The 11,693-nt window shown below is 42.4% G+C and overlaps 2 protein-coding genes across 2 annotated transcripts in view; one reads left to right on the top strand and one right to left on the bottom strand.

The window, feature by feature from the left end:
- Positions 1-3,044, bottom strand: part of Exd1 (exonuclease 3'-5' domain containing 1) — a 52,523-nt gene extending 49,479 nt beyond the window's left edge. Inside the window, exon 1 of the mRNA XM_023712630.1 lies at positions 2,907-3,044. The gene's annotated coding sequence lies outside the window, so the exon portion shown is untranslated. The remainder of the gene's footprint in view (positions 1-2,906) is intronic.
- A 151-nt stretch (positions 3,045-3,195) lies between these two features.
- Chp1 (calcineurin like EF-hand protein 1) overlaps positions 3,196-11,693 on the top strand; it is a 45,499-nt gene continuing 37,001 nt past the window's right edge. Inside the window, exon 1 of the mRNA XM_004623394.2 lies at positions 3,196-3,400. Coding sequence (XP_004623451.1) covers positions 3,334-3,400 — 67 coding nt within the window. The 5' untranslated portion in view covers positions 3,196-3,333. The remainder of the gene's footprint in view (positions 3,401-11,693) is intronic.

The following is an 11,693-nucleotide window of genomic DNA, read 5'->3' as shown; positions in this document are numbered from 1 at the left end:
AAAAAAAAAAAAAAAGAAATAACTCAGTTTTACTCATCTTTTTAAAATTCTGAGAAAAGGTCCACTGCAAGCACCAACTCTTTAATTCATAAATGGGAGTCTATAAACACAGTTAAAACTTTGGCAAAACAGGTATAATTTGTCTATAAAATAATCATAGAATCCCCTCTTCTTCAGTAGCTACATGTAGCAAGCAGAACATTTAGAAAATTTTAATGACATGTATATGTCTATCTGTCTGTCTGTCTTTCTTTCTTTCTTTCTTTCTTTCTTTCTTTCTTTCTTTCTATATAGTTCAAACTGGCCTTGAACTCACCATGGTAGCCAGGTGAGGTGATTCTCCTGTCTCAGCCTCCCAAATGCTGGGATTACAGATGAACATCATCACACCCAGCCCAGTCATTTTTAATGTGAAAAGAATGAAAACCATTAAAGAAAACTGATACCAGCAAAAATATCTGCCAACACATGCTGCAACAAATGAAACATCTGGGAAGTGACCTCTTCTGGATGTAGCCTCTTTGGGATTAATATTTCCAGAGTTCAGTGCTTTTACTAACAAAAACAGAAGTAACTTAGAACTATAAATTTATGCATTACCAACCTGTCTACCATATTACCACAAACAGCATTCCACACCACCCTGACCACAGCTCTGGGACTGAGCTGCTGTGGTTTCACCAACCAGTTCTGTGTAGCCTGACAGATCAACTACCATATACCATACACTCAAATCTTCTTGGGAAGCGAAAATGAAACATGCTCATAATAATAAAAAAAAATTACAAGAAGGCAGACACAGTGGTACACATTTGTAATCCCAGCTACTCCAGAGGCTGAAGTAGGAGGAAGGTTCAAGGCTAGCCTAAGTAACTTAATGAGACTCTAGCTCTCAAAAAATAATAAGGGTGCTGGAGATGTAGCTCAGTGGTAGAATACTTACCCACCATTGTGAGGCCTTGGCTTTAGTGCCACAAAAAATTAATCAGTGAATATGGGTTGGGGATGTAACTCTGTGATACAGCAACCCTGCCTGGGGAGGATCACAATCATAGGGCAGGATTTACAAAGAAAAAAAATCGATCTTATAGAAATAAGTATCATTTAGAGTAGACACTTTAATCTCTTTAGTGCAACTGTAATGGAAAAGATTATTCCTTTCTTTTTGTAAGTATCTTACAAAAAAATTCTGTTGTTTGGATAGCCTTGTATTTATTATTTATTTATTTTTGAGACAGGGTCTCACTATACAGTTCAGGCTAGCCTCAAACTCACAGTGATATTAGAGCTCTAAAAACATGTTTAACTGTGCTTTAAATTTAAAAGCTGCTTGTCTTTGCCACTCTAGGAAAACTAATTAATGATTTTTGCAATTTAAGTAAAATATAATGGTGAAATCATTAGACTTAATTGTGCTAGGAAGAAGATGAGACATTACATAGCATTTTTATATTACAACCTTAAAAGTCAAATGCTTTCATAAATTTTATTTAACGCTTGCAACAACTGTAACCCAAATATACAAAGACATAGGCTTAGAGATTTATAACACGTGCCCACAGTCACCTAGCTAGGAAATAATGGAAACTGAACTAAAACCAGGTCCCTTCTGGAGAATGTTTCTGGTCTAATGTAAGACTAAGCATTGTACATCCAAGAAGGTACAGGAGAAGAGTCACTAGAGAGTCTGAGAAAACCTCTTTGTTCAAGTTAACCAACGGGAAGAAGGTAACTTTTTTTCTTTTCAAAATGACATAAAATAGGAAAAACCCTAATATATTTTTCTAGAAACAAAACAGGTACAAGAATATATGGATATTTGAAAAAGATGCCCAAGAAAGTTTGTAAAATGCCCAGAAAAAATATTGGCTCACCTGATAGAATACTAATTAGTGGGGTGTGGTGTGGGGATGTTTGAAACAGGAGCTCGCTAGGTGTTTGAGGCTGGTTTAGAACTCACTGGGTAAGGCAGGCTGGCATCGAACTCGCAGCAATACTTCTGCCTCAGTCCCCATGTCACGGGATAGCAGGTTTTTTGTTTTTTTTTTAAATTTTTTTTAACATTTATTTTGTGTGTGTGTGTGTGTGTGTGTGTGTGTGTGTGTGTGTGTGGCCAGCTCAGCCCACCAGGGGGCGCGGCTGGCTGGCATGTGGTGCTGGGGGATTGAACCGTGGTTCCTGTGCTTTGCCAAGCTTGTTCCAAGTAGGTGCTTTAGACCACTGAGCCATCTCTCCAGCCCAAGGGATAGCAGGTTTGTACAACCACACTCAGCATTTTCATCAAGACTATGTTAGAATACACAACAATATGGAATATTCCTCATTATTAAGAAAAGTAGGAATCGGGCCTGGTGGCGCACGCCTGGAAACCCAGCACTTAGGAGGTTGAGCCAGGATGATCTCTGCGAGTTCGAGACCAGCCTGGGAGCTACAAAAGTGAGCGGAAGGAAGGAAGGAAGGAAGGAAGGAAGGAAGGAAGGAAGGAAGGGAGGGAGGGAGGCAGGGAGGGAGGGAGGGACAAACTCCTAATAAACGACGGGGCGGCTTCTCAGGCGGGCAATTAACTCTCCTCCACCTGGAGAGTGACCCTCCCCGGGAAATCTGGAGCACCCGGACCTTAATTTCAGTCAAATGGTGAGTTCCATAAACCGAAGCCGACAACTTAAAGACGAACTGCGGTTGGGGAAAAAAATCTGGCTGCACTCGTCGGCAGTTACACAGCACCGCCGCAGGATCCCAAACCGCGGAGAGACGCCGCTCCGGGGGAGCCAATCGGCCCGCTCTCCAGCGCCCCCTGCGGCCAAGCGGGGAGAGGGCTACGGGGATACACGCAGCACCGCTCCGGCACACGGTTCTCGGCGCAAACTTTTGTCTATTTTTATTGTCTCTTTCTCAGCCCCTGCTACCTGTAAGAGTGGGCTTCCGGTGTTAGGGTCTTGTGAGAAACAGCTTGGCTAAGCCGTCCTCCTGCCAGGCAGCCTACGGCACAACGGCGCCCAAATGGAGTAGCCCTTTTAACTGCGGTCTCCAGCGCCACGGTGGCGTTGCTGTTTTAAGGCCGGCGCTAGCCGCGGTTCCGGGGGCGGGGCTGGCTCCTCCGGCGGCTGGAGCTCCAAGCGTAGACGTCGGCTCGGGCGCAGGCCGGGCCTCGCTCCTGATTGGCTGGCCCCCGAGCCGCCCGCCCCCGCGCGCCGCCCCTGGAGTGCCTCCCGGGTCCGCGACCGAGCGCTGCCTTCCACCTTCCTGACCCCTAGCCCTTCCTTCCCTCCTTCCCCCCAGCCTTCCGCTGTCGTTTAAGGCACCGCCGCTCCCGGAGGAGCTCCCGGCACCGTGATGGGGTCTCGGGCCTCCACGTTACTGCGGGACGAAGAGCTCGAGGAGATCAAGAAAGAGACTGGGTGTAAGTTGGGCTTGGCGGCTGGGGACGCGGCCCGGCGCCTTCGGCCGGCCTCGGGGCCGAGCGCAGTTTATCGCCGCGGTCTGGACTCGGGGTGCCTTAACGTTGAGGGGTCTTGGGCAGCCTCCAGCGCCGGGGACCAAGGGCCGCAGAACCCGTCCGTCCAGCTGTAGCTCGCGGGAGCGGGGCTGCGGCTTTTGTGGGGCTGTCCTTCCCCTCAAAGTTGGAACCTCGATCCATTAACCTGTCCGTGAAAGTCTCCCAGCTCCCTCCCTTTATCTTCCGTCCAACTAACCTTCCTTATGAAGAGACATCCTGACCCGTAGGTAAAGCCTGAGTAACAGATTCAGGAACTCTGAATGGGTCTTGTGGAAAACATAATCGGTTTCTTTGACATTTCTAGACAAGGACCTAAAACCACTGATGACTGTAGGGAATTCACAGATTTTTGTCATAAACTGGAAGAATAAATTCAGAAAGCAAGGTCGTAAGGTAGGGCTTTGAAAGACATCCGATGACTGCAGAGCTTTCAACAATCAGAGCTGAGAAAAAAAAAAAAAAAAAAAAAACAGGGTACTGTGACCAACATGAAGTGAACTTGCTGTCATAATTTCTCGTATTGATTTCTATGGTCCTACTGCAATAAAGCAGTCGCTATTGAAATTGGATGTACTCCAGAAAGCTGAAGGAGAATTTGTACTAGGAACTGAATTTTTGGAGTCTAATCTCATTCTCCCTAACCTGAACAAAGGAGCAACAGGGTGTTAAGAATTGAGAAGCTAAAAAAAAAAATTGAGAAGCTCTGTGAAACTGTGAAAAAAAAAATCTTTTTTTTTTTTTTTTTTTGTCTTTTGAAAACAGGGTCTCACTCTGCAGTTCAGGCTGGCCTTGAACTCACTTTGTAGCCCAGGCTAGTCTCAAGAACTTGCAACAGTCCTCCTGCCTCAGCCTCCTGAGTGTGTGTGCACACCACATCTGGCACCACCATCATACTTTGATAACTCTTGATAATGCAATATGTGGTGCAGTCTTATTGTTGCATATGATATTTCCTCACAAATCCTTTATGATTTGTTGAGATAGGAGTTCTGCATGCTATGTCTTTTATACCTGCTTTTGATAATGAGATACTAGTTCAGTGGCTCAGAAGCAGTACTGAGGAGTCCTGGGATAACTACAGAATTAGTCCACAGTGTCCTTGAATAAATCAAAAGCTGTCCTGTGACTTGACAAGTTCCACTTTTCTTTTCTTTTCTTTTTTTTTTCTTTTTTTGAGACAGGGTCTTAGTAGGTATTTCAGGCTTGCTTTGAACTCACTGTGTACCCCAGACTGGCCTGGAACTCTTGGTGATCCTCTTGCCTCAGCCTCCTGAGTGCTGGGATTACAGGTGTGCACCACCATATACAACCATATTCCACTTTCAATAGAGATGCTATTTTTAAAATTTTTATTTTCATTAGTACAGTGTATGATTACATTTATCATGGGGAATTGGAACCTGTGTATGTCTACTCTCCCTCCTCCCTCCTTCCATTTCTTAGAAGAGATGGTATCTATTCCAGTCTATTATCAAATAGATTTACTTTGTCATCCCCTAACGGGGCCATAAGCCTCTCTGTAAAGACCTTTAGCCGAGATGATGTCAACATTCCATTTCACAATTTTGAAGAAATGTTAGAAAGTGTTTAGTTTTTTTATAATTTGCAATACTTGTTTGGCTGCTTAACCCTATAGTCATTTTATGATTTATTCTGACTCCAGGACTGAAATACAATCAGTTTGGATTCAGCAAGCATTTTATTACATTTTTGTCACCATGACCTCTGGTCATACCTGCAAATATAATGACTAGGTCTAGGGTGACACCCAAATTAAAGCATTTGTGCTTAAAATAATGAGTCACGTAATGAGGAAGTGTAAACTGTAGTGAGGATGGATAAAGCTTTTTTTTCTTCAAATTGAAGCAGCTAATAATCCCCATCTGGTTTATTTACATTTGACCAAATGAAGGGGCCTAGATTCCTATAGAACTCTGGGTTATTTTAATATGAGACTTGTGGACAAATAGAATGAGTACTTGTGGAAGAGCTATTTTCCTGGTTGTCAGAGTGATTCAGGCATGAGGGTGGTTCTCATCCTGAATCAGTGCAAATGCATGCATCAAGCCTAAAGGCCTTGAAAAACAAGGACTTACTGAATTTTTGCAGTGTCTGTGTTCATTTTTTATTATACTGGGTACTTAGAGCAGATGGTGACAAAAAAGAAAAAGCCCACACACTGCTGGGGAGAAAAGCCAGAGAGATTTCTGATTAGCATCATGACATAAGGAAGCTGAAATTAGATGACACCCACCACCATAGGGAAAGTTGATTGGGTGGAAGATGAAGGAAGGAGTCTATGTGCTGGCCATGTGGAAGACAAATTGGGACTTGGTGCCCATGAGAACAGGTTAGATTTGGATAAAATAACAGAGTATTTTGGGGTGGCTTCCAGAAACAGTCTCCCTCAACCCGCTGAAAAATTATTCCTCTAACTTCAGAGTTGAATTTATCTAGTTAGTGCGTATCAGAGTTGTTTCTTAAGCATTTTTAGCTTGATGCAAAATATTTAGAAAAATTGAAGACAACACATAGGATTGTGTAAACAGGTGAAACTTGATATATTTTCATCTGTCTCTTGTTTGAGAAAAAAAATTACTTAGAGAACTAGCAGCTGGAAACACATTAGCAACAAATATTATACACTTACTAGTCCCTTAACCAGTGAGAAAATGTATCATGTTGAGGGAGACCCAATTTTGTATTCAGTATGAAATTGATTGTTGTATTCACATATTTTTTCATGTTTGTTTTCGTTAGAATTCATATATGACTAGTTGAGCTTGAAATTTAGCCCCTGAATATTTAAAAAAGTAATTCTGAATAAGAATTACCTATTAATAAAAGAAAAAATTACCTGTGAGCCTCATTTTCATTATTTGAAAAGTGCAAATAGTATCTACTTTATGGGATTTTTATGTGCATAAGTGAAATAAATTATGTAAACCATTTAAAATAGTGTTTTAAATGGTAAAACAGGGCTAGGGAGATAGCTCAGCAGCATAAGCTACTATCTGACAAGCACAAGGTCATGAGTTCAATCCTTGGCACCAAAAAGAAAAATAGTATTAGCTGTAAGTTATATGTAAATGTTAGTATTTATTTGTTTATTTTTATGTATTTGGTGCAGGGTCTCACTATACAGCTTGGGCTTATAGTGGTCACCCTGTTTTTAGCCTCCCCAGCGCTGGGATTACAGGCGTGTGCCATGCCATGCCTGGACTCCGCTGGCTCAGCATGCTCCCAGGCAAGGGCCAGCCACAGGCACAGCACCTGGTGCCAGAGTGCAAGGGATAGAACCCTGGTTCCTGTGCTTTGCCTAAGCAGGTGCTTAGTCTACTGAGCTAGGCGCTAGTATTTATTTATGGCAGCACTGAGGTTTGACTCCAGTGCCTTAGCCCTCAGCTACATCCTCAGCCTTTTTCTTTTTTTCTTGTACTGGGTTTTGAATCCAGGACCTTTGCACTGAGCTACACCCCAGCCCCTCCCTCCTTTAAAAAATGTTTTTAAGGCTGGGCTTGGCACATGCCTGTAATCCACCATTTGGGAGGTTGAGGCAGAAGGATCACCACAATTTTGAGGCCAGCCTGGGCTACTAAGTGAATTCAAGGGCAGCTTGATCTACATAGGGAGACCTGCCTTGAAAAGCAAAAAAAACCTTTTTTTTTTTGAGATAGGGCTAAGTCTCTAAATTTCTCAGGTTGAGTTCGAATTTCCGGCCCTCCTGCCTTACCCTTCTAGAGTATTTGGATTACATGTGTGCACCACTACACCAAGCTGGATGTTGTTTTAAACCAAAAAGAGCAGTCTTTTTTTTTTTTTTTTTTTTTTTGGTGGAACCAGAGATTGAACTCAGGCCCTTGTACTTGCCAGGGAAGCATTTATTCCACTGAGCCATCTCCCTGGCCCCCATTTTTTGGAAAATACAACTTTATGTGCTAGCTATAAAAACTGTGTTGGGCCAGCCAGATAGCTCAGCAGATTGAAGTGCCTGCTTGGGTAGATGCAGGGACCTGGATTTGATGCCCAGGCCGTGCCAGCCCCACCCCCAGGCATGCTGAGATGGTAATTGAGACGGGCATGGTGGTGCCAGCCTGTAATCCCAGCACTTGGGAGGCTGAAAACAGGAGTATCACTATGAGTTTGATCTGTGTGGTGAGACCCTGTGGACCCTGTACTAAATACATTAAATAAATAAAAACTGTGTCTAAGCCAAGTTGGAAGCTGATACAAGAGGATCATTTGAGTCTAGGAGTTCAAAGCCAGCTTGGGTGAGTTCAGACCCAACTGGGGCAGCAAGACCATGTGTCAAAAACAAACAGAGGGCTGGTGAGATGGCTCAGTGGTCTAAAGCACCTACTTAGAATAAGCTTAGCAAGGCACATGGACCGCAGTTCAATACCCCAGCACCACATACCAGCCAGCCCCGCCCCCTGGTGGGCTGAGCTGGCCACACACACACACACACACTAAATAAATAAATAAATAAATAAATAAATAAATAAATAACAGAAACTGTTTAGAGCTGTATCAGTGGGGAGATGGAAACATTTGATGTTTTTCCTGTTTTCAACAGCCCTGAGGAATCAGGTACAGATACTGTTTTGTCAGTGCTGCGGAAGTAAATAGATCAGAAAGCCTGATGCTTCTACAGGTTAAGAAACACTTTGTGTTGGGATAACACATTTGCTGAATTGTCTTCTGCTGCCTTTCATTTTATTTATTTATTTATTTATTTATTTATTTATTGGTACTGGCTTTGGAACTTTTGTTTGTTTGGTTGGTTTTGCTTTTCTCAATGCCAGAGCTTAAACTCAGGGCCTTAAACATGCTAGACAAGGGCTTCATCACTGAGCTATAAGTACTACGGTTTGAACCTATAGGGTTGCACTAAGCTACATTCCCACCTGGTTTGGTTTGGTTTGGTTTGGTTTGTTTCGGTTCGGTTCGGTTCGGTTCTTTCTTTCTTTCTTTCTTGTTTTTTTAAAGACAAGGTCTCACTAAGTCTCTGAGTTGCCCAAACTGAGCTCAAAATTGTGATCCGCCTGCTTTAGCCTCCCAGAGTGCTGGGGTTATAGACACTGCCACCATGCCTGGCTGATATCTCTACTTTTTTTTTTTTGTTTTTATTTTAAAACAAGTTATCACTATGTAGCTGAGGCTGACCTCAAGCTCTCAGTAATTCTCCTGCCTCAGTTTCCCAGGTGCTAGAATTACAGGCATGGACCACCATGCCCTTGGCTACTTTATATCTTTATAAAGTTCATTTGAAAAAAAGATATAATTGGACTTGCAAATGTCTTGGGAGTTCCTATAATCTCCACCCTTATTTCTCTTAACTGTAGCAATAACCATGAATTACTTAAAACCTTAATTATGAGAAAGTTCTTATCAACTAAATCCTTATGAAGCAGATTGATTTATTTTTAGTCTCTACATTCAGGGTTGAGTCATGGTGTGGGGGGAGAGTGTTAAACAGGTTTAGAAAGTAAATTGTACTGGCTGGTGAGGTTCTGTTTGTTTGAAAGGGTGTAGTGATGATATGAAGGGTGTGGGTTTCTCTGTACTTCAACAAAGAACACAAGCCTGGCACAAGCTATCACTTGAGAACAATTTCCTGAAGCCCCATTTCTGGTTGCTGCTGTCTCCAAATGGAGGACCCTTTTGTGTCCTGCCCTGCCACACCATAGAGTCTGAGGGTTCTTTCACCTTAGAAGATCCTGCCCTCTTGTCTCCACTGAAAGGGAAATGCCAATAACCTTTAGATAGTTTGTGGTTAAGTAGATTTTAAAGCTCTGTATTTTTCCAGATCTAATTTAGAATTTTCATCACATTTGTTAACAGAAAGTCTAAGAAGTGAAAAAGTAACCATGTGCCATTCTGTAAGTAAAACACTATGAACATTTTTTGGTAGAGGGTGATCCAGAGTGTGGAATACTTGAGAGGTTTGGTGGTTTGTTTTTTTTTTTTTGTTTTGAGACAATGTCTTGCTTTGTATTCTAGGCTGGCCTTGAACTCACTCTGTGTCCCAGGCTAGTCTTACACTATGGTGAACCACCACACCCAGCTGGCTTAGTCATTCAGAGGATAATTGATCCCAGCAGCAGTTGTAAAGACAATTTATATCTGAGTCTCTGCCCTTTTTTTTTTGGTTGTTGTTGTTCTTGGGATTGAACATAGAGCCTTCACACTGAGCTGTATTCTCAGACTTTTCTATTTTTTATTTTGAGATGGGGTCTCTCCAAGTTCCTAAGCTATTCAGGCTGGGATTGAACTTGTATTCCTCTTGCCTCAGCCTCCTACCCTCTGTTTAACAGGAGAGAAAAAATTCAAAAACTAACTAATAAGAGTGATCGGGGCTGGGGAGATGGCTCAGTGGAATAAGCACTTCCCTGACAAGCGCAAGGGCCTGAGTTCAATCCCCGGTTCTGCCAAAAAAAATAAAATAAAATAAAATAAAGAGTGATCGATGGGTTATAAGCACTGCTATTTTTTTAGAACAATATATTTATTGGAAAGAAAACTCCTGTCTTAGAGAGGGACGGAAGGGGGGCCCGAGTGGGTTGTGCCCAGCACTGCTGTTATGAAAGAGACAGTACCAGTAATTTAGGTCATAGTGAAATTTATCAGATTTATCCGAAAGTTTTTTTCTTTTGTGTGTGCGTACAAGTGTGCATGCATGCATGTACACTCTGAATGGAACCCAGGTCTTTACTCATGCATGCTAAACCTGTGCTCTATTGGTGAACTAAACTGACAGCTGTTAATGATTTTTTTAGTGAACAATTTGAAAGTTGTAGCTATTAGAACTCTTTACCCCTAAATATTTCTTTGTACATCTCCTCAGAAAATGAATTTTTCTTATATAGTAAACCACAGCACTTATCACACCTGAGAACATTGGCAACATACTCACCCAATTATAAGAAAATAGGTGCTGGCCAGATAGCTCAGTGGATTAAAGCGCCTGTTTAGGCAGACCCAGGGGCCGGGGTTCCATATCAGGCCTGTTATGCCAGCCTGCCCCCGGGGCATGCTGAGACAGGGAATGAGACTGAGTGTGGTGGTGTGCACCTGTAATCCCAGCACTTGGGAGGCTGAAAAATAGGAAGGATCACTACGAGTCGGATCTGTGTAGTGAGATCCTGTAGACCCTATGCTAAATATAGTTGAAAAAGAAGGAAAGAAATGAAAATAGGTCTTGTTCATTTTATAAAGTATATCTTGAAGCCCTGCCATTGGGAAATGTTTTGGTATGGAGTGTTCAGGAGGAATGATTAGGAGCACAAGCTTTAACTGCAGTCAGGGTCTGCAGGCTTCATGACTATGCTTTACCTTGGTTATCTTTTGTGTTAAAGATTTAGAACAGGATGGATGTGGTGGCCTGTGCCTGTGATCCCAGCAGTCTGAATAGATGCTGGAAGGATAGCCCTGACTTCAAGCCAGCCTAAACTGCATAGTGAAACAATGTTTTGGTCTGTTTGGTCTCAAACAGACCCACCCCCCAAAAAATTTTTTTTAAAATATGTTTTGTTTGTTTGTTTGTTTGTTTTTTTTTTTGTTTTTTTTTTACCAGGGATTGAACTCAGGACCTTGCAATTCCCAGGCAGACACTTATGCCTCTATCTCCCTGGCCCCATATGATAAAAACAAGGACAAAATAACTACTCTTCATTTCATGCCCCCTGATTGCGCCCAGGGCCTTTGCACTGAACAATGCTTTTTTATTTAAGTGCTAGGGTTATAAGCATGTGCTACCATGCCTGGCTCATTTTTTCCTTTTCCTTTTTCCCTCTTTTATTCTACCTCCCAGGCTTGCCATGCCCACCCAGATGGTGATTGAGACTGGGCGTGGTGGTACACGCCTGTAATCCCAGCTCTTGGGAGGCTCTAAACAGGTGGATCACTATGAGTCTGATCTAGTAGTGAGACCCTGAATACCCTATAGACCCATCCCTAAAAATACAAAGAAAATAAATAAATATTCTACCTTGCTATTTGACACTTCTGTGAAATGCCTTCCTATTCTTGAGTATAAGTCAGTGACAATAAAAAAGTCTATAATCAGGGAAATTAGCAGGATCTTTTAAATAATCTTCAATAATATAAAAACAGAGACTGGGGAGATGACTTAGTGGAATAAGCACTTCCCTGGCAAGCACAAAGGCCTGAGTTCAATCCCCAGTTCCGCCAAAAA

This window comes from Octodon degus, unplaced genomic scaffold (assembly GCF_000260255.1).
Source record: "Octodon degus isolate 3935 unplaced genomic scaffold, OctDeg1.0 scaffold00002, whole genome shotgun sequence".
Taxonomy (NCBI): Eukaryota; Metazoa; Chordata; class Mammalia; order Rodentia; family Octodontidae; genus Octodon; species Octodon degus.
The sequence above is the reverse complement of the archived record's forward strand: the minus strand, read 5'-3'. Positions and strand labels throughout refer to the sequence as shown.